At 44.5% G+C, this 27677-nt stretch overlaps 1 protein-coding gene across 1 annotated transcript; it reads left to right on the top strand.

Annotated features, from left to right (window-relative positions):
* Positions 1–2413: 2413 nt before the first annotated feature.
* LOC119965076 (transmembrane emp24 domain-containing protein 9-like) lies at positions 2414–21054 on the top strand. Its single transcript, XM_038795342.1, has 5 exons — positions 2414–2617; positions 10194–10294; positions 11697–11822; positions 15676–15822; positions 16916–21054. The coding sequence occupies exons 1-5, from the start codon at positions 2479–2481 to the stop codon at positions 17063–17065; spliced, it is 663 nt and encodes a 220-aa protein (XP_038651270.1). The 5' UTR covers positions 2414–2478; the 3' UTR covers positions 17066–21054.
* The last annotated feature ends 6623 nt before the right edge of the window (positions 21055–27677 follow it).

The following is a 27677-nucleotide window of genomic DNA, read 5'->3' as shown; positions in this document are numbered from 1 at the left end:
ATTGATGTTTTGCATATGTGCTATGATAATTGAAGGTTATCTACTTAAGGTGTTGGACTTAGTAGTAGCAATCATGCCTGTGTTAAATGATTGTGGGCTTAGAATCCAATCTAAAGCCTTGAGCACAAATTCAAAACTGACACTTGGGGTTTTCTGCCTCATCAGTGGTGCCACCTTCTGGGTGGGACATTAAACTGCAGCTGCGTCTGCCCTCTCAACTGAGTATAAAATATCCCATGACACTATTCAAAGGAATGTGGAGGGGTTTCCCCAGTGGCTTGGTTAATATTTACCTCACAACCAATATCACCATGTTTATGGGGTCTTCTGCATCAATTGAAAGCTGCATTTCCTACATTCTGATTGCGACTACACTTCACAAGTAAGTGCTTTGGGATATCCTGATTTCGTGAAATATGCTATATAAATGCAAATTTCTCCTTTTTAAAGCTCTCCCCCTTGCAGTCTCTTTGCCCACCTCTAATCTCTAATAGAGTCCTCACAACCTACCCCTGTCAATACAAATACAAAATATTATGAATGCTGAAAATCTGAAATACGAAATAAAATGTTTTAAATACTCAGTAGATCAGGCAGCATCTGTGGAGAGAGGAGGGTTATTGTTTCAGGGCTATGACATTTAATCAACAGAAGAAAAAGTTAGCGATATAACAGGTTTTTTAGCAGGTCCCGAGACAGGGAATGGGTGGGGAAAGAAAATAACAAAATGGAAGGTCTGTGATAGGTCAAAAAGCAGGAGAGAATCAGTGACAAAGTGGGTGACGTTGAAAAGCAATAAATGATGATAATAGGACCAGTAAAGAAATACAAGATGACATGCCTCTTCATTCACCTGAAGAAGGAGCAGTGCTCCGAAAGCTAGTGTTTGAAACAAACATGTTGGACTTTAACCTGGTGTTGTAAGACTTCTAACTGTGCTCATCCCAGTCCAACACCGGCGTCTCCACATCATAAATACAAGATGGTTATAGAGGTGTAAATGTGAAAAGCAGAACTGTAGCCAAGACCTAATGTTCAAATAAAATGTAGGCATAGGTACGATCTGTAGGGCGCAATTTAACTGAAACATTTGTAAGTGCCATTTTGGGAGTGATTGGCAGGGTGTTTCTCAGCGCTGACATGCTATTTAATGGCACTTTGCTGGGTTTTTTTGGCCTCTGGGAGGAACACCCCGCTGAAGCCACATTGACAGAATTTCCTGCACTGATGAGCTCAGCTTGACAGTGCAAAGTGTTCTGAATCAGCGTGCAATTTATAAATGCCACCTCGATATTTCGAATTCCCACAGCCACCCCACCCACCGCAGCCTCAGGGCCCCCCACTGCCCCCAATATACTCTTACGGAGTCCTCGAGCCCCCCCTCACCCTACCTGAGGCAAATCATCTCCAGGCCTGATCTCTGGCATGGGCAACCATGGGCGGACTGGCTCTGGGCAGGATGGTACCCTCACACACCCAGGCATCTTGGCACTGACATACTGGTACTCTGCCATCCTGGTACTCTGGCAGTGCCACCTGGGCACCCTGCCAGTGCCAGGATGGCAGTGCCAAGATGCCTTTGTGTCAGCGGGAGTGTGAGGTTACCATCCTGCCCAGAGCCAGTCCGCCCAGGGGCCTCTAATGGCCTGCCAGACCTCCCAGATCCTGTTATGCCTGGTCAACATTTGCATGGACCAGTACTAAATGGCGCTATGGCGAGGTCTCCCAGGCAAGGCTGTTAAGTTCCAGGCCCCAGGAGGATACGGCGCAGACATATTTAAATGAGCCTAGTGGCAGGCAAGTAGCCCTGCGCTTCACATGGTGAATACTTTTACATATGGCAATTGGTTCATGATCATCATTAGATTTGCACAGTAAGAAGTCTTACAACACCAGGTTAAAGTCCAACAGATTTGTTTCAAACACGAGCTTTCGGAGCACTGCCTCATAATAACCTGAGCACTTCCTCAGGTGAGGAGGAAGGGGCAGTGCTCCGAAAGCTAGTGTTTGTAACAAATCTGTTGGACTTTAACCTGGTGTTGTAAGACTTCTTACTATGCTCACTCCAGTCCACCGCCGGCATCTGCACATCATCATTAGATTTGTAATGGTGAGATTCGAACCCTAGAGCAAACACCATGTAACTGAACCTTTCTACATCATCCTTCAGAGGGCGACAAAGCCTCGGGCGCAAATAGCCAATTGCAATGAAGAACAGTGAAAGCAGCCAATCAGCGGAGTCACGGCGAAAGGAAAAGGCCAATCGTTAGGGTCCATTTTGCAACATCCAATCAGACAAGGCGATTAACGGGGTACGTGGCACTCTGGCTGCCGCATGCGCAATGTCATTGCACTGCCCGTCGCCGCGCACGCGTGGTGCAGATTGGTCGTTGCGCCGCTGCTGAGAAAGCGCATGCGCGTGCGCCCCCCTCCCGGTAGTGGGTTGCGCGCAGGCGCAGTGCAGGTGACTGAGCTAAGATGGCGGTCGGTGAGTGGCTACGTTACTCGGTTTTGCTGCAGGTCGCGGCCACATTATGTTCCGGCCTCTATTTCCACATCGGCGAGACGGAAAAGAAATGCTTCATCGAGGAGATACCCGACGAGACCATGGTCATAGGTAAATAGAAAGCAGACCTCCCAGCTGCCCCCCTCCCTTTGATTTCATCTGACTGACACGTAAACTCTTGTCAGAGGGAGAGAACTCTGGGCTGAGGCTGGACTCTGGTGCCCTGCCCACACTGGCAGAGTTCAAAAGAGTAGAGCATGGTTTCATGGGTCGAGTGCTGAAATTAACCCCAGCAAACAGGGCAGAGGAAGTTGAAAGTTGGCCACTTTTTAATGAAAGAATGAATCACTATTCCAGACTGGGGTCTTGTTATAGGATCTCAGGGACTGGTGAGGCCATTTGGCTTCTGCCTTGAACTTCCTTGTATGAGTTGCTGTATATTAATGTTTTTTTTTAAATTGCAAGTTTCTTATACTCGTTCGCTTTATGTTTAAATAACATTTTCAAGCGCCAGTATTTGTACAGTTTCCTTTTTATGTCGAGAAGTTTGCATGGTGGTAGCACGGTAGCATGGTGGTTAGCATAAATACTTCACAGCTCAAGGGTCCCAGGTTCGATTCCCGGCTGGGTCACTGTCTGTGCGGAGTCTGCACGTCCTCCCCGTGTGTGCGTGGGTTTGCTCCGGTTTCCTCCCACAGTCCAAAGATGTGCGGGTTAGGTGGATTGGCCATGCTAAATTGCCCGTAGTGTCCCAAAAAGTAAGGTTAAGGGGGGGTTGTTGGGTTACGGGTGTAGGGTGGATACGTGGGTTTGAGTAGGGTGATCATTGCTCGGCACAACATCGAGGGCCGAAGGGCCTGTTCTGTGCTGTACTGTTCTATGTCTATGTTAAACTTTACTATTTGTGTGGGAGGTGAGAAGCAGCATGAGGTGTTAACTTGTAGTTATGACTGCCCTTGGAACTGAGAGAGAGTGCAAGATCAGCTTTGCATACCAAAACATGAAAGCTTAATACCTGGAGGTGGTAAAGAGTCACAGGACTTGCTCTTGACATGTGAGGATTAGAGTGGGCAAACTTACTCTGATTCAACGCTGAGATTTATAATAACCTGGGGTTGCCAACTCTGTGTCCTTGAAAGTTTCATCAGATGATTAACTTCCTCCAACTGCCCTGCTCAGTAAAAGGTCTTTCCCTGTCTTCACTTTTTCTAACTATTAAATGGAAGAGTTCAAATAAAATGAAGAAAAATAACTTTTAGTTATATTTTTGCTGGGTTGGTCACAGGAGATTCATTTATTTCATTTCTGGAATTTCCAGGGAAATCCTAGAGTCACCTCCCCTACTGTAGTTTCCAATTTCAAAACTTGCTTCTTTCCTCCTCTTCCATCCTGTCTACATTACTTTTCCAACTCTCCTCCTTGGCCCTTATGCCAACTAATATTGCCAATGGTTTTCCCTCTTTGTGTGCTATCCTCCTTTGTTTAAAAATTGCTGTTATCACACGCCATTGACTTGTCTAAATTTTCCAACATATGCTCCACTTTAGACCTTTTTCATCCTCAGGGCTTGGAGCACAGTCTGGCTTCTGCTTTTGCAACTTTGAAATGGCTTTTAATAAAGTCATATATCTAATCTTGCATACTCTATTACTCCTAGTGTCTTCTTGCATCTCTTGGGCGTGGCTGACTGTGGCATCATCATCCAGTTCAGCTTATAGGTCTTCCCAAGTGTAACTCTATTCAAACATAGCTCGGTATCTCCAGTGATGACACCTTTGTTTCCTCACATTGTCACTTGAATTTCCCCAAGGATCTCACCTTTGCCCCTTCATGTTTCCCATTTGTGCAGTCTCTATAGATGGTATCAGCTGCCAAAAGTAGGCTGGTGGCAGCCAACTTCTCCCAATTGATCCTCCAATTGCCTCTGTACTGTTAACTGCTTGTTTAGGTTTCCGTCTTGGCCTTCTCAGGGTTTCCTCCTGCTCAGCAATCGGAAGAGTGAGGCCATAGACTTTTGACTCTGCCACACGCTCTATTGCCTCAGCACTTCATGGTCTGACACAAGCTTAACTAGAATATTTCCAGTCTTTGTGCCATAGAATCCCTACAGTGCAGAAAGAGGCTATTTGGACCATTGAGTCTGCACCGACTCTTTGGAAGAGCACGCAACCTCGACCCACGTCCCCGTCCTATCCCGGTAACTCCATCTGAACTGCACATCTTTGGACTGTGGGAGGAAACCGGTGCACCCAGTGGAAACCCACGCAGACACTGGGAGAAAGTGCAAACTCCACACAGACAGTCACCCAAGATCGAATCGAACCAGGGCCCTGGCGCTGAGAGACAGCAGTGCTCCTTTTTGACCTTGAAATGATGTTTCAGACTGTAACCTCCTTTGCAAAGACCTCAGTAGTGTTACCTAACACATTTCCATTACTGCCATACTGTCATCTCCAGACAGTACTCTCCTTGCTGGTCTTTTGTCCTCTACCCTCCATAAACCCCCAACTCATCCTGAACTCTGCTACATGTCCTTATTTTAAACTCCTATGCCCCAGTTTCCACTTGATGGGCAAGATTAAATTTTCTCTTATCTTGAAATCTTTCTCGTGGCCTTTCTATGACTATCTCTGATCTGTTCAGCCTGCATCACAGAACGTCTTTCTCACTCCAAGCTCTGCATTTATCATTGTGGCGCAGTGTTTAGCACTGCAGCCTCACAGCACCAGAGACCAGGTTCAATTCTGGTCTTAAGTGACAGTCTATGTGGAGTTTTCACTTTCTCCCCTTGTCTGTGTGCATCCTCCAGGTGCTGTGGTTTCCTCCTGCAGTCCAAAGATGCGCAGGTTACTTGGATTGCCCTTTCGTGCCCAAAGGTTGGAGTGGGCCAAGCTGGGGAGCTCCTTCTGAGGGTTGGTGCAGACCTGATGGGCCGAATTGACTCCTTCTCCATTAAAATAATTCTGTTTCTATGATTTCTTATAGTATTCTGACAGTTTAGTTAAAAATCTGTATTTAACGCTGCCCCTCCCTCTTTTAAAAGATTTCAAAACCGTCTTTCTGTGAAACGGACCTTTTTTATGTTAATGGTGCTTTATAAATACAAGTTACAACAAGGGTTTTTCAGGCGGTGGTACAAGGGTTTTTCAGGCGGTGGCAGCCTTTTCTGGACTTCCTGGCGGAACGGTAGGGAAATAGGCCGACAGCAGCAGCAACCCGGGAGGGGGGGGGGAGAGAGAACTGTGCACATGGGTTTGTGGAGGGTGCTATCTCTTTTCCTTTCGTTGTCTGGGTGCTCTTTTGTTTTTTGTTTCGTGTTTTTGTTTTTGTTCTTTCCTTTTGTTTGAAGTTGCTCTTGAAGCTGGGGGGGGGGGGCAGGGGGGTATTGTTCATGGGGTGTTACCGCGTGTGTTTGTTAATAGAGTTAAGATGTTTATATTTTGTAAAAATTTCAATAAAAATTATTTAAAAAAAAATAAAAATAAATACAAGTTACAGTGGACAGGATGGAAAGGGCACTTTGGAAAATGGCTTTAAAGTGGAGGGGCTTGTTGAGCGTGGTTCAAATTGGTGAATGGCATATTTGGAAATAATTTTGTGAAGTTCTTCAAACATGTGATCAACGCATGGAACAGGCTTTCAAGCCGTTGTGAAATTATACAAGAAACCATTAGCTGCTGTGATGGGAGAATGATCTGTTCTTTCTGAATGGATGAACTCATACAGGTTAATTTACCTTGTGTCTCTTCTTCAGAGCTGAGACTTTTATGCCTGCTGTTCCAGATATGTTTTCTTCAGCCTATAATGTTTAGAACAGAGCTTAGTTTGGGTGATAATCATGCAGAGCAATCTGTTTGAAATTAAGATGTGAAGTCAAATTGAGGTCCGTGCACTCCCACCCTTCAAACGAAAAAGATTGTGCTTTACGACATTCTGTGCTGGACACTTCAGCCTGTGCCTTTTGGGGAAAGAGGCTGATTTTGTTTACAATATGCCACTTTAATCCTTCATGCAAATTTGCCTGCAGAACTTGCCTTGGAGTCATTGGGTGCTATGAATACTGCAAAGTTTCCTCCTTCATTGGTTGAGTTTACTGTTTTAATACTTTTTCGAGCTGTAAACTGACTTTGTCAATCGTCATTGTTTTGACTTTGGATATACTGTCAGAGCTGCCACTTTGATCCAGTTTGCAATGAAGTTATTCTTTGGAATTTGCTTTCCCTTCAAAAACACGGAGCAGCCGGATAGTAGAAGAAACACAAAGGATTCAAAGCTTGTTTTTTTTTTTATTAAATAATTTTTATTGGAATTTTTTACAGAAAATATAACAAAAAGTATAGCAAAAAGCAGTAATATGCAACTAACAGCCCCATAACACCCACAATTCCCCCCATACCGTAACATCACATGTATCACATTCCCCCACCCCCCCCCCAAACAAGAGAACTTAACCATAAATTAAAATTAGATAAATCAAATTTAAATAAAATAAGCTAACATAATCAACGTCCCCACCCCCCCCGGGTTGCCGCTGCTACTGTCCCAGTACCCTATCGTTGAGCCAGAAAGTCGAGGAAAGGTTGCCACCGTTTAAAGAACCCTTGCACCGATCCTCTCAGGGCGAATTTAACCTTCTCAAGCTTAATAAAGCCCGCCACGTCATTGATCCAGGTCTCCACGCTTGGGGGCCTCGCGTCCTTCCACTGTAGCAAAATCCTTCGCCGGGCTACTAGGGACGCAAAGGCCAGCACACCGGCCTCTTTCGCCTCCTGCACTCCCGGCTCTACCCCAACCCCAAAGATCATGAGTCCCCATCCTGGCTTGACCCTGGATCCCACCACCCTTGACACCGTCCTCGCCACCCCCTTCCAGAACTCCTCCAATGCCGGGCATGCCCAGAACATATGGGCATGGTTCGCTGGACTCCCCGAGCACCTGGCACACCTATCTTCACCCCCAAAGAACCTACTCATCCTCGTCCCAGTCATGTGGGCCCTATGCAGCACCTTGAATTGGATGAGGCTAAGCCGCGCACACGAGGAGGAAGAATTTACCCTCTCCAGGGCATCAGCCCATGTCCCGTCTTCGATCTGTTCCCCCAGTTCCCCCTCCCACTTCGTTTTCAGCTCCTCTACTGACGCCTCTTCCACCTCCTGCATAACCTTGTAGATATCGGATATCTTCCCCTCCGCGACCCAGACCCCCGAGAGCACCCTGTCACTCACCCCCTTCGCGGGGAGCGCAGGGAATCCCTCCACCTGCCGTCTAGCAAATGCCTTTACCTGCAGATATCTAAACATGTTTCCCGGCGGGAGCCCAAATTTCTCTTCCAACTCCCCCAGGCTCGCAAACCTTCCGTCGATAAACAGGTCCTTCAGCTGTCTAATGCCCGCTCTATACCATCCCCGAAATCCCCCATCCATGTTCCCCGGGACGAGCCTATGGTTCCCCCTTAACGGAGCCTCCATCGAGCCCCCCACTTCTCCCCTATGTCGCCTCCACTGCCCCCAAATCTTGAGGGTAGCCGCCACCACCGGACTCGTGGTATGCTTGTTTTATTTTTGAGAAAAAAATCTTTTTGCACAAGATAAAGTAGAGAGAACAAATAATACTTGAATACTGTATAGAATCCAGAGGCGGTTTTGCTGCAACTGCCTTTATATTGGCACATTTTCACAGCAATTTTGTCGTTCATGAACTCTGACTGGAGATTGAGTGTGTGGACCATGTTTGTACGATTATGCTGATGGTACTTCATTTGGCGCATCACTTTTGTAACCTTGTACTTTCCAGTCTTGCGATAGATTAAAAAAAAGACTCTCGCTGATGCAGTACCTTTCATAACCTTGTCACAAAATGCTTTGCAGCCTTTGAACGGTCTTTTCAAGTGTTGTCACTGTTGTAATACAGAGAGTGCACAGCAAGCACCCACAAACAGCAATGTGATAATGAGCAGATAGTTTGTTTCTTTAGTCAAATAGATTCAACCTAATGTAACCCATGATGACCAGTTACTTTTGTTTCTTTCAGTAAACAACTTCCTATTGCTGTTGTTATCATGGTTCTAATCTATTGAGTAACATCTTCCTGCTGCACAGGCTGTATGCTGCTCGCAGTGCAATTTGTCCTCCATTCAGTCCCTGAAGCTCTGCAAAGTTGGGAAAGATTCCCCTGCAAAGAAAATTCCAAAATTTGTGGAACTTTTCTATATAAGACCTTGGGTGGTGCTGTTTTTATGTTGGTTGTAGGTCTCTGAGGGCAACAACAGAGACATTTAGCTCCAGAAGTGACGCATACCTCAGGTGGGTGTCATGGTGGTTTACAGTACCGAGGGAAATAAACTCTGCCACAAAGTAACAAACAGGTAAACTGGTATATTCTTTTCTGGTTTCTTATCGACCCTAAGTTAGGTTCTGTTTGGAGTTTTGAGAAACTGTGCTGCTGATGGCCTTACCTGGGGAATGTGTTTGTGTGATTGCAGTTAACCTCTGGACACCTCATCAGAGATGAAAGCATTTTTCAGAAGGAAAGTGTGATACCAGTCCCTCCAGTTGTCCACAAGGTGAAACCACCCCTGCAATACTGCTTAACTATGCAGAGCAGGAATGTTTTTGCTTTGGTTCCTTTAATGTGTCCATTTAACAGATCTGAACAATGTGATCTGGTTCTGTAAAGGTCCATGTCAGGATTTGGTGATATCTGGTGGAAAGGCATGCATGTAGACATGCAGAGGATCAGATTATTTTGTGATGCTTCCCCTTGCCCTGACCTCATCTTCTGTGAATAGTCTGTAGGACATTCCAACTTTTGACCTTCGGATGGAGGGAAGGTTGTTCATGTAGCAGCTGAAGATGGTTAGGCCCAGGACACTGCACTGAGGAGCACCTGCAACAGTGCCGTGGGACTGAGATGATTGGCCTCCTACACTGCAGCCATCTTCCTTTGTCCTCGTTGTGACTTGATATCATGGGCAGTTATTTGCCTCATCTCTTGAGCTCAGCTTTTTTTTTGGACTAGGGCTTTAATGAAGTCAGGAGTCTGGCAGAACCCAGGTGAACAGATTATTTCTGAGTACAGGCCACTTGAAAACACAGTCGCTGACGTCTTTGCTGATGATTGAGAATAAAGTGATTGGATTTGTCCTGTTTTTTGTGGGCAGCATATACTTTGACAATTTTCCGTTCGGCACCGTAGTAGAGCCACACAACCCGATGGAGGGTAAGCTTTGTGCAAAGATAGGACTTTGTCTCCACAAAGACCGTGTGGTGGTCGCTCTTAACTTTTATTGTCATGGGCTGAAGCATCTGCGACAGGCAGTTTGGTGAGGACAATGTCGCATAGATTTTTCCTCCTTGGTTCCCTCAACATCTTCTGCAGGCTCAGTCTAGCAGCCATATCTTTCAGGGCTCGATCATTAGTAGTGCCACCAAACCACTCTTGGTGATGGATATTAAAGGCCCCCACCCAGAGTAATTGTTACATTTCACTTTTATAAATGCTTGAATTTTCACCGCTCCTTCCCCCAAGGTTCATGCTGATTAACTCTTTACATCACTATGGTCATAATTCAGTCGGCAGGAGGCTAATTTAAGGAATGAATAATGCCTTAGACTTTAATGTCCTCCTGTGCATGATAATTTTGGAATTTAGTAATTAATGGTCACTTTGTTTCAATGTAATTTTTCAGGTAATTACAAAACTCTGATGTATGACAAACAGAGGGAAGAGTATTTGCCTTCTCCTGTGGGTCTAGGAATGTTTGTGGAAGTGAAGGATCCTGATGAAAAGGTAGGACATATTCAAGCTGTGAAAACCAAATCTGTTCTTTTGCTCACTTCAAGAGCACTATCTACTGGTCTGAGACATTTTCTCTACGAGCTAAATTTTTCAAAGTGAATTTGTGCGAATGATGAATGATATTGCTGGGAAAGGAATTTTTTTGGACTTTATTTCCTTCCAAGTCCAGTTTGATGCAACATAAATCACATTTCTAAACTTTAATGAGATTTTCATTTGGTTTATAATTTTTGCAAGAGCAAGCTTCACCAAATATGATCTCCATGATTGTGTTTGTGGCATTAGATAATAAATGTAAGTATTTGTAATATAATTTTCACATTGACCAACCACAAGTGGAATTGTTGAGAATAATACTCAAGTGATCATTACAGTTGGCGTTACCATCAATGAATTCCCCAACATCGACACCGTGGTGTTGGGGGGGGGGGGGGGGGGGGGGGGGGGGTGTTGCCATTGACCAGAAGCTTAACTGTACCAAACTTATAAATAATGTGACTACAAGACCAGGCCAGAGACAAGAAACCTTGCAGAGCCATTGACCAGAAGCTTAACTGTACCAAACTTATAAATACTGTGGCTAGAAGACCAGGCCAGAGACAAGAAACCTTGCGGATGAGTAACTCTGGTCAGAGCCTGTTCACTGTCCACAAGGCCCAAACCAGGAACATGACCAATTGCTCACCATTTGCTTGGTTTGGGTGCAGCTTCAACAACACGAGAAGCTCATACCATCCAGGACATAACTGTCTGCTTGATCGGCACCCTATCCACCACCTTAAATATTCACTTCCTCCACCACTGGTGCATCAGGCAGCAGTGTGCCATCTACAAGCCGCACTAGAAGAACAAGGGCTACGAATGCATGGGAATACCAGCACATAAAGTTCCCCTCTGAGTCACATACCACCCTGACTTGCCACAATATCATTCCTTCACTGTGGCTGGGTCAAAACCCTGGAACTTCCTTCCTAACCACACTATGGTTCTACCTTAAGCACTCAAACTGCAGCAGTTTGAGAAAGGGGCTAATGACTACTGCAAGGCCTGTTAGGAATGGGCATTAAATACTGGTCTTGTCAGTGACGCTCTGATCAGATGAACAAAAATATATTAAACAAATTAGAGGGTCTGGAGACTTCCCAAGTTGTGTTTTAACAAAAGGGCTGTGAAACTTTTTCTCTATATCTGCCTGTCTCTCATACACGCAGTACTCTGCGATTACATACTTGGAAGCTATTCCAAAAGTTATCAAGATTGTTGGTATACAGCAGATCAATGTTTATAAAAGCAAGATTGCCGCTAAAATCAAATAATCCTCTGTTCTTGTTTCAGATTGCAGCATCCGCCGCATTTTGCTTGTAATAATTTAATGTCTTGTCTTTTTCTATAGGTCATTCTGTCAAGGCAGTATGCTTCTGAGGGAAGATTCACATTCACCTCCCATATTCCAGGAGAGCATCAGATTTGCCTCCACTCCAATTCCACCAAACTCTCTCTATTTGCATCAGGAATGCTGGTAAGCAACTAATTTGGAAGAAAAATACAGTTTGGGGGAAAAAAAGGTAAAATTACTAACATATTGATTGTGCAACCGATACATCAAATTTGCAGTGCAGAAACAGGCATTTTGGCCTAACTGGTCTATGCTGCTGTTTATGTCCACGTGAGCCTCCTTCCATCTTGACAGTGACCCAAGTCGAGAATCGAACCCGGGTCCCTGGTGCTGTGAAGCAACAGTGCTAACCACCGTGCTATCGCACTGCTTATGACACTTAATTGGACCCTCCCACAATGAAAAGGTGTTTTCTACATTTACCCTAACAAACCAGGTCATAACTTTTAGAGACTTGTTTTGGGCCACCCAAAACCTTTTCTTTTCCAGGGAAAGGTGCCTGTTCAGCTTTCATAGTGGTTATAACCTCTCCGTTTCATTAACTTTTTATATATTGTTTTTACACATTCGCCAGTGCCTCCTATCCTTTTTGTGATACAAAGGCTGGAGCTGTGCACATTATTGTAAGTGTAGTCTCACCAAGGTTCCACAAAGTTTTAAAAATATATATATTTTATTCCAAACATGGGTAAAAACATAACACCTCAAAACAAATTTGGCACATACAGTTTGTTCATTTTTCCCTTTTTAATCCCTAACCCCACCTCCCTTCCTACCCCGATAAGAAACAATTCCTCAAACACGGTCAGAAACGGCCTCCACCGCACATAAAACCTCTCCTCTGACCCACTAAAAGCGAACTTTATCTTCTCCAGCCTAAGATATCCATGTAAATCCCCCAACCACGCCTTGATCTCTGGCGCCATTGCCGACCTTGAGTTCATAATATCCATTGGCGGGCAATTAGATGCAACGGTCACGGCATTGGCCCCCTTTCCTTCCTGCAACCATGCCACCTCTGACGCCCCAAAAAGTGCATACAGAGGGCACGGTGCCACCTTAAACTCCATAATCCCTGACATGCTCTCAAACACCGCCTCCCAAAACCTGACTAGTTTTGCACATGCGAGCATGGCTCACTGGCCCCCTCCCACATCTCTCGCACACATCCTTGACTCCCGAGGAAACCCACTCATCTGGGTCCGAGTCATGTGAATCCTTTTTACCATCTGAAACTGTATTAAGGCTCCACCTCGCACAAGAGGAGGTTTAGTTGCTCCAACACACTCCAAAATCCCCACCCTATCTCGATCCCCAACTCTTCCTCCCACTTCCACTAGTGCCGTTCCCTTCTCCCCCAGCCACTCGTCCGTGACTAGCAACATCTCCAGCAACATACACTCCGGCAACTGAGGAAACAAGGGCACTTCCTTCCATGCAAAGTCCCGCACCTGTTAGTATGCAAATTCTCTCCCCCTCGGTAACTCGAAGCTCTCTCGTACTTCACCTATTGTTCCCACATATTGGTGCCAAACTGACATATGCCCTAGTTTAAAGTGCCTCCTCAACCAAATCTTAATTGAAGACTCTACCGTTGGGCTGCTCATATATCACCCAGGTGAAAACTGAAACGGGGCCGTTGCCAGGACCCTCGGATTCATGCCCCCTGACAGGAGTCCTCGCTGTCCAATAGCAATGCAACAGGTTTGGGAACGCAAGCCTCTCCTTCCGCTGCTCCTTTGCAATAAGGCCCTACTGGCCATCTGCATCCCGCCTGCCCAAACAAATCAGTTTATCCATCCTCTGGAAAAATGCATTTGGAAAGGGAAATTGGAAGATATTGAATAATAAACAAAATCTTCGGCAACACATTCACCTTCACTGCCTGTACCCTCCCCACCAGCGGCAAATGCAGACCGTCCCACTTTTTAAGATCCCCTCTACCAAACCTCTCAGATTCTACTTGTACAAAACTGCCCAATCATGTGCCATGTGAATCTTCAGATACTGAAACCTAACACTTGCCACCTTGAATAGCAAGGCCCCCAAATTCACACTTCTCCCTAGGCGGTCGCCAGGAAGACCTCGCTTTTCCCGACAGTCAATGTTTACTTGGAAAATGCCCCCAATTTCCCCAACAAATCCTTAATTCTCTCCATACTTTCCAATGGATTTGCCACATACAACAATAAATCATGAACGTATAAATCATCGGCGTACAAAGGCACCCTATGCTCTCTACCCCCTCACGATCCCCTGCCACTCATTCGAAGCTCAGAATGCAATAAGCAATACAAACAACAACGGCGACAATGGGCATCCCAGCCTTGTCCCCTGATACAGCCTAAAATAACCTGAATTCGTATAATTCGTTCTCACACTTGCCACGGGGATGTGTATAATAGCTGTACCAAAGCAATTAAGTTTGGCCCAAACCTCCCAAATATTTCAAACAAATACGGCCAGTCCACCCGGTCAAAGGCCTTCTCCATGTCCATTGATACAATCACCTCTGGCACCCTCCCCTTCACAAACCTCATTTTGGTCCTTCGAGACCCCATCTGGCACACGCCCCTTCAATTGCCTCGTCAACAGCCTTACCAACACTTTTACGTCCATATTCTTGTAAGAACCACACTCCGTAGGATCCTTGTCCTTTTATTGGGATCAACAAAATAGATTTCTGTGCCTGCATAGCCGGGAACTACCCACTTTCCAACATTTATTAAACATGCTTGTAAGGTGAGCCAATTCAGTGGCTGCCGCTGGAAGTCCATGTTCCGCACAAGTTTAGCATAATGTCTCTCCTTGCAATAGAAATACTGTCTTGTCAATTTTTCCCTCAGTATTTTAATGGGTAAGATTTGTTCTGACTTTTGTGAGGTAACCATGACCAAATGTTAGTGAGTTTGATGTCTTTGCTCGCCTTGCCATGGAGATGAATCCAATGATTTCTCTAAGCATAGTTAAATCCAACAAAATTGTTACTGTTAATTTTAATCTTGATTCTGTATCATTCTCCTTGCCCTGTGAAACCTTTAATTCCTCATGTTTGGGAGGGGGAATGGCAGATTTTACTTCAGTCACATTATCCTGTTGCCTTCAAATGCCATATGGCAGAGTGGAATGGCCTTGGAAATCTCTGCCTATACAATTTTGGAAATATTTTGGTGATCATATTTTATTGCCAGATAAGCTACTTTTATATAACTACTAGCTCCACACTTGCTGACAGTGTCAATCTTGCTTTAAGATGTTTGTTCAAGATGTATTTCTTGGTTTTTTTTTGGCCTGAACTTGGGTGGCTGGGAGCAGAAAAACTGAAAGGGTGGGAGGGAGAATTAAGATCAGCCACAGAAATTCAGGCTGTTGTCCCTCATCCAACCGGGGTTTTTGTCACCTAGAATTTTACATTTGTATTGAATATTGGAAGTTTCACACAGTATTTCACCAGTAGGTTTAAAAGCCAGTCCTCCTTGTAATGCTGGTCTTCTAGCCCTCTCTCTTGTTCAGTAAAATAACTGGAGCACTGTGGAGTCCTATTCATAGAATCCCTACAATGCAGAAGGAGGCCATTTGGCCCATTGAATCTGCACCGACCCTTCAAATGAGCATATCCCTGGACACTAAGGGACAATTTATCATGGCCAGTCCACCGAACCTGCACATGTTTGGACTGTGGGAGGAAACCAGAGCACCCAGAGGAAACCCATGCAGTCACTGTGAGAACGTACAAATTCCACACAAGACAGTGACCCAAGCCAAAATTGAACCCGGGTTCCTGGCGTTGTGAGGCAGCAGTGCCACTATTAATTAACAAAGCACTGGAAAGTAGCCTTGTGTCCCTAAATGCCTGTCTAAAGCCATCCCCTTGTATGGCACTGATCCGTACAAACCAGGACGCTCTTCGGTTTAGTTGAACAGCTAAGTTATTTTTACATTTGAGGGCACCGAGTAATGAATTTTCTCTCTGCAGCGGGTTCACTTGGACATCCAAGTTGGTGAACATGCCAATGATTATGTTGAGATTGCAGCGAAGGACAAGCTGTCAGAGCTTCAGCTCCGTGTCAGGCAACTAATTGAACAAGTGGAACAAATCCAGAAAGAACAAAACTACCAGCGGGTAAGTGGGGTTAGAGGTGTGGGTGTCTAGGAGAGAAATATAGGCATAGCTGAGGGGGCAGAGACATCACTGTTGAAATAAATGGGGGGCAGGAACATAGTGACTGCATGGAGGGGAACTAAAACTTCAAATGCTAAGAAGCAAGAATCAACATGTGTATGTGGATTAGAGGCAGCAATAAAGCTGGGTCGAAAAGTCTTGGGGATTGTAGAGAGTCAATAAAGTTAGCTTTGTACCTCACTCACCTTATCAGAATATGATGATGGGGCTCAGAAACCTCTAGTTATTGTCCTCTGTTTTTTTTGGTGTTGAACAATATTCCAAAATATTTGAAGTAGTTTTTTACTTTCTTTCTAAAGATATTGTTGATTCTTTTTTAAAAATAAATTTAGAGTATCCAAATTCATTTTTTTTCAATTAAGGGGCAATTTAGCGTGGCCAATCCGCCTACCATGCACATCTTTTGGGTTGTGGGGACGAATCCCTTGCAAACACGGGGAGAATGAGCAAACTCCACACGGACAGTGACCCAGAGCCGGGATCGAACCTGGAACCTCGGCGCCATGAGGCAGCAATGCTAACCCACTGCGTCACCGCGCTGCCCAAAATCATTGATTCTTTTGAGTACATCTGTTGTAATTGTTTTTTAAAAATAAATTTAGTGTACCCAATTCATTTTTTTTTTTCAATTAAGGGGCAATTTAGTTTGGCCAATCACCTAACCTGCACATCTTTGGGTAGTGGGGGGTGAAACCCACGCAAACACGGGGAAAATGAGCAAACTCCACACGGACAGTGACCCAGAGCTGGGATCGAACCTGGATCCCGGCGCCGTGAGGCAGCAATGCTGACCACTTTGCTACCGTGCTGTCCCGATCTGTTGTAATTGTAATTAATGAAGCAGTGCCCTACTTTTGAAAAGCTGAGGATATTTTGGTATCATTTGAGGCTTTTTATTATTTGGATCAGGAATACTAAAATTGTTGTCGAAAGCAAGCATTTATGTTCAACATGGTACAATGTAATGACTACTCCAAATATGGCCACTTGTGCTATAAATATTTGTTCATCCTGAATGTTTTTTCTGTTCCAGTATCGCGAGGAACGTTTCCGGGTGACTAGTGAGAGCACCAATCAACGAGTCCTGTGGTGGTCAATCGTGCAAACGCTGATCCTCATTCTGACTGGAATCTGGCAAATGAGGCATCTGAAAAGCTTCTTTGAGGCCAAGAAACTGGTATAGGTCGTGATTGTAATGACCTGTATTCAATTGATTTAAATACAGTACAAGGCTGATCGGCCAAAGGCACGTTTTCAGTTACACAATTCAAGTCGTGGCTCATTGGATTTGGCCTAATTTTGATTTCCCTCTCCCCAATCTCCATGACCTGCAGTACTTCTTACATAAGTGACTACATTTCCAAAGTGCTTCAGTGACTGTGAAGTGCTTTGGGATGTCCTGAGGTTGTGAAAGATGCTACAGTATGTAAATGCTAGTAATTTTTCCAAATGGATCTTGGCAAGTAACAGACATTGTTTTTGGAGAGATGCCCAGGGACAAAAAGGCAGCTCTGTCCAACCTACATTACAGTTTGAGTTGACTGCTTTGTTGTCTCTGGGACCCTGTATGTTAAGCCATTATAAATCTGTTTTGATTTTATCTCACCAAAACTTTGAATAAGTCCATTACTGAAGCATTTGAAGTGGAGTTATGCAGTATTTAAATGTACTAAGGTATGCATTCCTTTTCATTATCTGCAGCTATTAAGTTGTTAACTTTATTGGCTAATCTTAACATTTTTGGAACTACTAAGCACCAAGCAATGTCCTGTGAAGTTGCCTTTAAGACTTAAAAAGTCTGTCTTTTGTGTGATTTACTTTTTTTTCCCATTTAAGTCATCCCTAAATATTGTGCAGTGGTAACCTCAATGTGACCAGGTGTGATCATGGAGGGATGAGTAATGTTTTGCAATGTCACCAGACTTAGCCTGTCTATATGACTAAGCAAGTGTTCATTATTTATAATTGTATCTGGTTAGAATTGAATTTCTCTGACTTTGGAAGGGCAACACTGCAGAGCGATTAAGTGCTCTGATTTTCTTGTAATGTTCTCAGAAATATAATTTATTGTATTGCCATTTGTCTTTGTAATTGGAAACATTGGTTTTGGTCCTATCAATCATTGAGGGACAAGGATGTAGGAACCACCAGGTATACGTGGGGGATATCCTTTTTGAATTTGAGTATGAAATGGGGTTTGGTGTTACATTTTGTGCAGCTGCACTTGATTCTGATTGTAGGCAGCTGTAAATATTTGTACCATAACTGCTGACTGTCTGGGACCCAGTAGCAGCACATTGGCAGAAGTGGAAACTAGAGATGTTTTCTCAATCTGACTGCATTCAAATTGTTAACATTTTGAGCATGGCTGAATCAACCATATGCACTTGTACTGCCTGTTTGTAAAGTTTCGAACTTTGTTGCTTTCTGTGGATTGATAGATGTTGGGTGGCAATTTTGTTGGATTGGGTGTTGGGACTTTTATTTTTCTTTCTGGTATGTTTTTTCTCTTTCTCTGCCAACTTTTTATTGGGGCAGGTAAATGAGTCAGGCCATTGCTACTTTCTACTGTTATGACCAAGACTTGTTCGATGAGCTGGATTGCATTCATGAGATTTTCCCATTTTGAGGAACTGGCAGAATACCAGACAGGATGTCTAAATGTCTTCACATTCATCACGTACACCAAGGTGCTCCATATATCGGGGCATCCTGCTGATTCTGTGAGTTGTTGCTTCAGTGCAACCCATGATTGAACTGCTAGGTGGGAAACCATGTTGACCGTCATTATCCAAATGTATCTTGTCTTGCTTGTTTGATCATTGACATGGATATCTGGACATTCATGATCCACTGCTGCCAGCACTTGGTATTTTGTTGGTGGGTTGCTTAGGAGACCATACCTATGGCTCTAAACTGCTCTAAAAATGCTGATGCGATGGTTCCCATCCCCGAGTAGCAGTTTCTGTACTGCTTATTGCTTTCAAAACAATGCTCTGTCATAAACCACACTTGTCTAATTGTAACTGCCTACCTTTGCTCTACAATTTTTAGTTTGAATCTCTCCTACCCTCTGAAACTTGTCATCAAACAAACTGATAGGTTGAAAAAGTTGAATATTAATAAATGTTGTTTCTTCCCTTTCAGGGAAATGACCTGTCACTAGTTATTTTCCTGGGGCCATTTTCCCTGCTTGGGAATCTCTACCTGGAAAAATGCCACTAGGTGGGGTCTTGTTAATCTAGTAAACTGAGGTATCCAGATATATAGTGCCTCCTCGTGAATATTGATGTGTACCAATTCACAGGCATCATGTTCATCTGTACATGATTTCAATGCATGCTATCTTCAAGTTTAACAGGCTTGGTCTTCTCAACTACCTCGAGCCAGGACCATCAGGGTCGTGTGCACTCCATGACAACTTTGGTGTTACAGCGTAACCAGTAGTCCAGAAGAATCAACTGAGCTTATTCGGTAGTGCTTGTGCGAAGTGTGGATGGTCAATGAAGAGAAGGCTAGGTGTCTGGCGAGGTCTGAAACAGTGATGGGCTCACTGATGAATTGAACCAGTGGCTGGATTGAAAAGTGTGTTTTCGTGTTGCAGATATTACTCATTTGCCAGGGGAGATGCTATTGTGGTTAATGACATTTCACACATGTTCTCTTCAAAAGCAGCTGCAAAGGAACTGCCTGGATTGAGAGTGCATGCTACATGAGCGCTGTTTTACTTAGTTATGCTGAAGGACCGCGTATGGGTGGTTTAATCTATTCCTTGCACCCCTGACATGAGAGGATATAGTATAAATAACAGCACGGATTTAAGCACTGTTCTGAGTGTAGTGTGGAAAAATTTAAATGAACAGCACGGCACTGTGTGCTATCTGGAAACCATCCTCTTAATCTGTTAAATCAAATAAATGGGTGGAACGTGGACCAGGGCAACTATTGCAAATGGACAATTCACCTTGGATATCAAAATATAGATCTATATATGTCATATAAAACATCAGAACCAATTCATCGTTGATATAAAAGTTGAAAAAATAATTAGTGCCTCAGATTGTAAATTTCTACTTTTTCTTCAATGTTTTCCTTTCTTTTATTTCACCCTCTTTAATTTCTTTTTTTTTGGAACTGGATGCATTTTGTGTAGAGATTGCATTGCTTAATGAGATTTGTTCCTCTGTACGTTGCAGTAATTGACATGTACAAATTCTGAGTTACTGCTACCATGGTCTATTTTTCATAAGTTCTAATTTTTGAAATAAACCAATTCCACCTTTCTTTTTTTAAGTTTCTTATTCTTCATGTTGGCTACCTCCGACCTAGTCTTATGTAACTGGCAATTTAAAAACAAAATCTGTGTTTTGATAAATCTATATATGGGGTTAATTAAAACCGCATTGTAGCCCAGTGACTGCATTAAACTGTGGCTGCCTGTTGTCTCTTGGCTTACAACAAGAGGGTTCTATGAGATACTGAACCATATAGACCATGTCCTCTTAATCAGATCTCTGATGAAAGGTGAATTAACTGACCTTGACTGGTCGTGGTGCCAAGTGACTGTGGCATTTCTGGGCTGGGAAATGGGTGGTGGGGAATGGAAAAAGAGGAAAATGTTGCCACAGCTTTTGACTGAGCCAATGATCCTTGCCTGCTAGATCACACATGGATGTTGAGAGCAGCATTGGGTGCAGCTTTAAAGCTTCAAAATAAACAGCTTTCTGACGCTTGCTGCCCTGGCTCACCAATGAAGAAAGACAACTTGGTAAAGGTAGTGGGGAACTTTGAACACTTGTGGAACCCCAGAGAGGTGGTGGACAGAAAACTGAGAGGAATGAAAAGCTGTGACGGCTGAACTTAAAGTCAGAAAGTATATTGATTTTTATAGACTGCAATTAAAAACCAGTTAGATGTGGAAATATTCTGAGTTCACTTTTACGGAATCCCTGGCCAAAAGTAACAGGACGCAATGAGACTCAGGTGGATCCGTGAAAACTGTGTGGACTTGATACGTATTTCTAGAACTGACTACTTTCTGATTTAGATGTCTGTTCAGTATTTAAATACTGTATCTGATTATTTTTTAAAAAACAAGATGGATTTGTAAATCATTTTTAAGCTGATTTATTTTTCACTTCAAGTAAAGATTTAATAAAAGTGTTCATTATATCCATTGTCCTCTTTGTTCCTGTAGAGTCCAGTTTTTGTGTTTCCCATAATAGTTTGCTGACTAGAGCTGTTCAGAATTATGGTCATAAAATTCACACTGCCCACTCGGCACCAATCTTCTTCCCATCAGAAAACGATCGTGGACACTTCTGTATCTGTCTTTTTGTCAGATGCTGGCAAAATAGTTTGGCTTATAGCTGCATGTGACTTGATTTGGGGAAGATTTGTGACTCAGCTGAAATTTAATCCACACTTGGAAGAAAGTCTCCTGTCTCGGCTTTTATGTTAAACTCAGTCTGAGTAATCTTAACCTATTTCAATACATTACACACGACCCTAAATGAAATGTTACATAGAACATGCAGTGCAGAACGAGGCCACTCAGCCCATCGAGTCCACACCGACCCACTTAGACCTCATTACCGTTTTGGACACTTAAGGGCAATTTAGCATCCACCTAACCTGCACATCTTTGGATTGTGGGAGGAAACCAGAGCACCCGGAGGAAACCCACGCAGACACTGGGAGATCGTGCAGACTCCACACAGACAGTGACCCAGTGGGGAATTGAACCTGGGACTCTGGCGCTGTGAAGCCACAGTGCTAGCCACGTGTGCTGCCCAGGTTAATACATAACCTGGAAAGCTTACTGGGGCTGGTTTAGCTCACTGAGCTAAATCGCTGGCTTTTAAAGCAGGCTAGCAGCACGGTTCGATTCCCGTACCAGCCTCCCCGGACAGGCGCCGGAATGTGGCGACTAGGAGCTTTTCACAGTAACTTCATTGAAGCCTACTCGTGACAATAAGCGATTTTCATTTCATTTCATTAATAGCCCTGAGTCTGAAATTGGAAGTGTTTCATTCCTCTAGTCTACCTACTACTCAACCAACGGCCCAAAAAACGATAATATTGAGCAGTTTTTTAAATTTGTGCTTTCTGGCAAATGAAGACCTAATTTACCTGAGCCAATGGCGGAGCGTTGCCTTTCACAGGGCAGTTGAGAATTAATCACATTGGTATCTGATTAGATTGAACAAAGCACTCCAATATTTCCAGAACATGACCACCACACCAACAGTAGAAGGCAGGGAAACGCAATGCTGTCATGGGAAGAAAAACGTGGTTCTCTATTCCTGAGACGTACAGGCCCCTTGAAGACCGGATAAATATTGTACTAAGCAGAGAACTTAAATAAGTATCTGAGAGGTGATATTTGTTCCTGGTAAAAAGAAATAATATTATCCATTATATTTGATTTACACTAGTAAATGAAACCTGCACCTGAAAATGTATGATAACATTTTCTTTCGAACCTTTTATAGAATCATCCGGAATATATATTGCATTAACGTGATTAAACTGACACCTGGTAGGGGCTGTTTTAGACTTGAATAGTTCAGCATATCATCTCATCTCAATCCAACTTTTTACTTTTAGTCACCTAATTATTTTAGTTAAGGAAAATACAGTTTCTACTTTACTCACTTTAGAGAGCAGCACTGTTTTGTATTATTTGCATAAAAGAAAACAAAATAATGGCTCTTATTTATGAGTAGCACATTGGTTAGCACAGTTGCTTCACAGCTCCAGGGTCCCAGGTTCAATTCCTGGCTTGGGTCACTGTCTGCGGAGTCTGCATGTCTCCCTGTGTCTGCGTGGGTTTCATCCGGGTGCTCTGGTTTCCTCCCACAGTCCAAAAATGTGTAGGTTAGGTGGATTGGCCATGATAAATTGTCCTTCGGTGTCCAAAAAAGGTGAGTTGGGGTTACGAGGATAGGGTGGAGGCATGAGCTTAAGTAGGGTTCTCTTTCGAAGAGACGGTGCAGACTCAATGAGCCGAATGCCTCTTGCACTGTAAATTCTATGATATCGATCTGGAGTCGCACAGGCCAGACTGGGTAAAATCAGCAGATTTTCTTCTCGAAAGGAAATTGGTGGAGCAGATGCAATATTGCAACAATTTAGTAGTGTCATAGTCATCAGTGTGACCTAGCTTTTTATTCCAGAATTATTTAATTCACTTATTCATATGAAACCACTCCCACCTTCCCTGATTTCTCTACCCTGCAACCCTCCCCATTAACTTGGCTGATGCTGAAATTACTATTAGGAATGCACATTGAAAGTGATCTTAAATGGAATTATGAAATGTTTGAGAGCGAACAGAAGACTGAACTTGCAATGTCTTCTCAAGCATCACAATGTATTTCAAGCAAATCTGTTCACTGCTTAATAGTTATGTAAAGCCCATTGTTGAATACACAATACCTATTTGGAATGCAGGAATTACCAAAGAGTGAGAGCAAGCTCGAAAGCGTTCAGCAATGAGCACGGAAGCTCATCCTAGATAACGTGTATTAATTGAACAACTATGTGTTCCTCTGCTGACTTGACTAGAAAACTCTTGAATCTCATCTCCCACTATCGTTATTTCTTGGCCATAACTACACAAAAGTAAAAATGTGAATGGAATTTAAGGTGAAAACACACCATTCTACAAATAAGATAATGAATAGACTGAGGCAACTCAATCCCCTACTTTATAAAACTCATAAATAGTTTGTAAATAATTGAAAATATAAGGCTCTCAACCTGACATGATCGCTGACACAACGCAGTGTCTTTTCCATCATGTCCTTCTCCCTGGTGCATACCGATACAAAGTACTCATTAAGGATTTCACCCACTTCCTGTGGTTCCGTGCATAACTTCTTTCCATTGTCCTTAAGTGGGCCTACTCTTTCTGTTGCTACCCTCTTGCTCCTAATATATGCATAAAAACCTGGCTATGAGGAGAGGTTGAATAAACTGGAATTGTTTTCACTGAAGAGATGGAGACCTGACGTCTGCAAAATTGTGAGAGGCATAGACAGGAAAGTGAGTTATCGGCTTTTTCCAAGGGTGGAAGTGTCAATTACAAGGGCGCACAGGTTCAAGGTGAGAGGGGAGGTTTTTCACACAGAGAGTGGTGGGTGCCTGGAATGCGCTGCCAGAGGATGTGGTGGAAGCAGGCACATTAGCAACATTTAAGAGGCATCTGGATGGGTACATGAATAGGGAGGAAATAGAGGGATATGGACCGAGTAAGGGCAGAAGGTTTTTGTTAGGGCATCATGATCGGCACAGGCTTGGAGGGCCGAAGGGCCTGTTCCTGTGCTGTACTTTTCGTTGTTCTTTGTTCTAGTCTGCAAATCAAGGAGATTGCACTTTCTGATACATTGTAATTATTAGTATGCTGATATGATCATCCTTTATATTTTATGACTTGGCATATAACTATAATTTCTTGTTTTATTTATCATCCTCACAATTCAGCACATTTGACCATCATAGAATCATAGAATTTACAGTGCAGAAGGAGGCCATTTGGCCCACAAGTCTGCACCGGCCTTGAAATAGTACCCTACCTAAGACCCCGCCTCCACTCTACCCCGTAATCCCACCAAACCGAAGGGACGTTACAGCGCGGCCAATCCATCCAACCTGTACATCTTTGGAATGTGGGAGGAAATCACAGCACCCGGAGGAAACCCACATAGACACGGGGAGAAAATACAAACTCCACGCAGTCATCCGAGGAATTGAACCCGGGTCCCTGGACATGTGAGAGAGCAGCGCTAACCATTGTGCCACCATGCCCCTCATTCATCACGATTTGACTGGGACTCTAGGCAACGACTCCCACACAGCCTGCCCACCATGGGATCCCACCCAGGCTGCACGAAGCGCCCACCCGACATGTCAGCCAACTCCTCACCTGCAATAGCCTCAGCCGCATGGCCAGAGGCCCTGGCAGCTGGCGGGGGCCACGGTTGATCGGACGGGCAGGAACAAGAGCTGCCCCTGGAACGGGCACACACGATCCAGGGGTCAGCATGGTGGCGCCGCAAGTGGCTTCTCCTTCCCCCCCCCCCCCACTGCTGCCCACCCCAGCACAGGGTCCCCCTCAAGCTCCTCCCATTCCCCGCAGCCGAGGGTCCCACACCCCGCTCAGCATCAGATGCGGCATGCCCAGCGCCACCGGGCTCCCCGCCCACGAGCAAAGATGGCCACCCGGCTCCCCCCACCCCCGGCCAGGCCCATGCCCCTCAAAAGAATCACCAATCAGTGCCAGTGTGACCATCCGCTGGTGAGGCTGATGAATGATGGGAGGCCATTGGACAAGGGCCCGCTCCCATCAACCGCATGGAATCATGGTGCAAGCGGTGACAATTAGCCTCCGGCCACGGTGAGACCCCGACTCCGCTAATGGGAACGGGCCGGCCACACCGTAAACCGTCCGGCACCTGGCAGGGCTCATGTTACTGGCCTCACCTCGCTCGAGCGAGAGTGCAGCGATACCAGACAACCATGCCTCATGGCCGATCGGTTTATGTTTCAAGTTCCACATTCCCCTCTCTCCCAATAACCTTTTATTCCCTTTCCCAACAAGAACCTATCTAACCCTGCCTTAAAAGTATTGAGTAACCCGACCTCCACCACCACTTGAGGCAGACAGTTCCAAAGTCACACAATCCTCTGAGAGAAAAGAATTCTCTCTCTCTCGCTCTTAAAAAAGCGACCCCCAATCTTAAAACTCTGCCCCCGGGTTCTGGACTCACCCACAAGAGGAAACATGGGGCGCGATTCTCCCAAAAGGGAACAAAGACCCCTAGCGAACAGTGCTGAGATACACATGGCTATTCAACGCGACTCATGTTGAATAAGGGGCCTGAACGGGGACCACGCAGCCCCGTTTTGTACAATGGGGAGCTCTGCTCGCTGGAATCCCCGTTGTAGTGAGAGATCGGAACACCATTTTTAAAAGGCGTACTGATCTCCCAACACCCCCCCTCTCCCCAGCCCGAATGCAATATGGGAGGGTCCCTGGCCCCGTACCCACCGCAACACACATGCCGGGCAACCCCGGCCCGATCGCGCGCGCACAACAAACGCCAGCTTTGCACCTTGGCAGTGCCAATCTGGCAGTGCCCAGGCCACCTGGGAGTGCCGCCTGGGCACCTTGGCAGTGCCAGGCTAGTACCCAGGTGTCACTGCCAGGGTCTGGGATCAGCAGTGTCAGGGCACAACCCTGCCCAAAGGCACGCAGCTGGGGCTCTCTGATCCCCTGGGAGACCCCCACAAGTGCCATTCCATCTGGTCTCCATTTGAGGGAACCAGTGCTGAACGGCACATGCTTTGGTCTCTGAGGCAGGTTTTTCAATAATACAATTTTCTATCAACCTAATTTATTCTATCAACCCACAGACTGCAAATGGTGAGATTTGAGCTCTCTCTTCTGGATATCTAGTTTAATAACATAGTCAAGAGGTTTTAAACTGGGAGTGCTTGCAATCTAGCCTAGGGGCTATTGTAGCTTGCCACTCCTTCTTGTGCATCTTGGCAAATTTGCTGCTGCATGAATATTTGAGTTATTATTCATAGGTGCTTTTTCAGTGTTTGTTCATTCACATCCTCTTTTTTTTCTTGCTTGCCAGTAAATGTTCGTGAAAAGCTATTGATTATTCCAGCTTTAACATGCAAAAAAACCCGTTTGAAATTAGACTATTGGATTTATAATTAATTTATTGATGTGCAGGTTATGTGAATTGGCCATGCTAAATTGCCCCTTAGTGTCCAAAGATGTGTAGATTTAGTGGGGTTGCAGGGGAATGGGACTAGATGGGGTGCTCTTTCAGAGGGTGGGTGCAAACTCAATGGTCTTCTGTGGATTCTCGCTAGTTGCCTGCAATTGTATAGTTAACATTCAGATTCACCTTAGAACATAGAACATACAGTGCAGGAGGCCATTCAGCCCATCTAGTCTGTACTGACCCACTTAAGCCCTCACTTCCACCCTATCCCTGTAACCCAATAACCCCTCCTAACCTTTTTGGTCACTAAGGGCAATTTATCATGGACAATCCACTTAACCTGCATGTCTTTGGACTGTGGCAGGAAACCGGAGCACCCGGAGGAAACCCACGCAGACACGGGGAGAACGTGTAGACTCCGCACAGACAGTGACCCAGCGGGGAATCGAACCTGGGACCCTGATGCTGTGAAGCCACAGTGCTATCCACCTGTGCTACCGAGCTGCCCTTGTGGGGACTTGTGGTTCCAGACCTGCATCTCTACTTTATTTCAGCATTTGAGAGTACCCCTCAAGCAGGATACCAATTGGGATTGTCCTTTTGGTCAAAAGACCAGGGTTTAATCTTCGTTTAAACCAACAAGGAAATTCTGAGTGGTAGGTAGTCTTAACAGTCCAGTAATATTTGGCAAAATTATAACTGAAAGTTTGGTTTAATATGAGTTAATTAAGCTGATTGATCTGCAACCATCAATTCAATAGCTTCTCTGAGAGGAACATCCTTTGCTGACAGGTATAATTTGATATTATCGCTGAGACTAATCTAGAACAGTGATTATACTGATGTGCAGGTTCGTAAAGGGAAAGTGACTTGAATTCCAAGTTTGAGAGCGAAACTCTTAAGTCTTCATATGCAGAATCCTACACTTGTTCCTTCTGAGAAGACATCTTCAATATATTTTCTTGATTGCTAGGTTCAATTGGGTTACACGGTAGCACAGTGGTTAGCACTGTTGCTTCACAGCGCCAGGGTCCCAGGTTCGATTCCTGC

The sequence above is a fragment of the Scyliorhinus canicula genome, chromosome 4 (assembly GCF_902713615.1).
Source record: "Scyliorhinus canicula chromosome 4, sScyCan1.1, whole genome shotgun sequence".
Taxonomy (NCBI): Eukaryota; Metazoa; Chordata; class Chondrichthyes; order Carcharhiniformes; family Scyliorhinidae; genus Scyliorhinus; species Scyliorhinus canicula.
The sequence above is the reverse complement of the archived record's forward strand: the minus strand, read 5'-3'. Positions and strand labels throughout refer to the sequence as shown.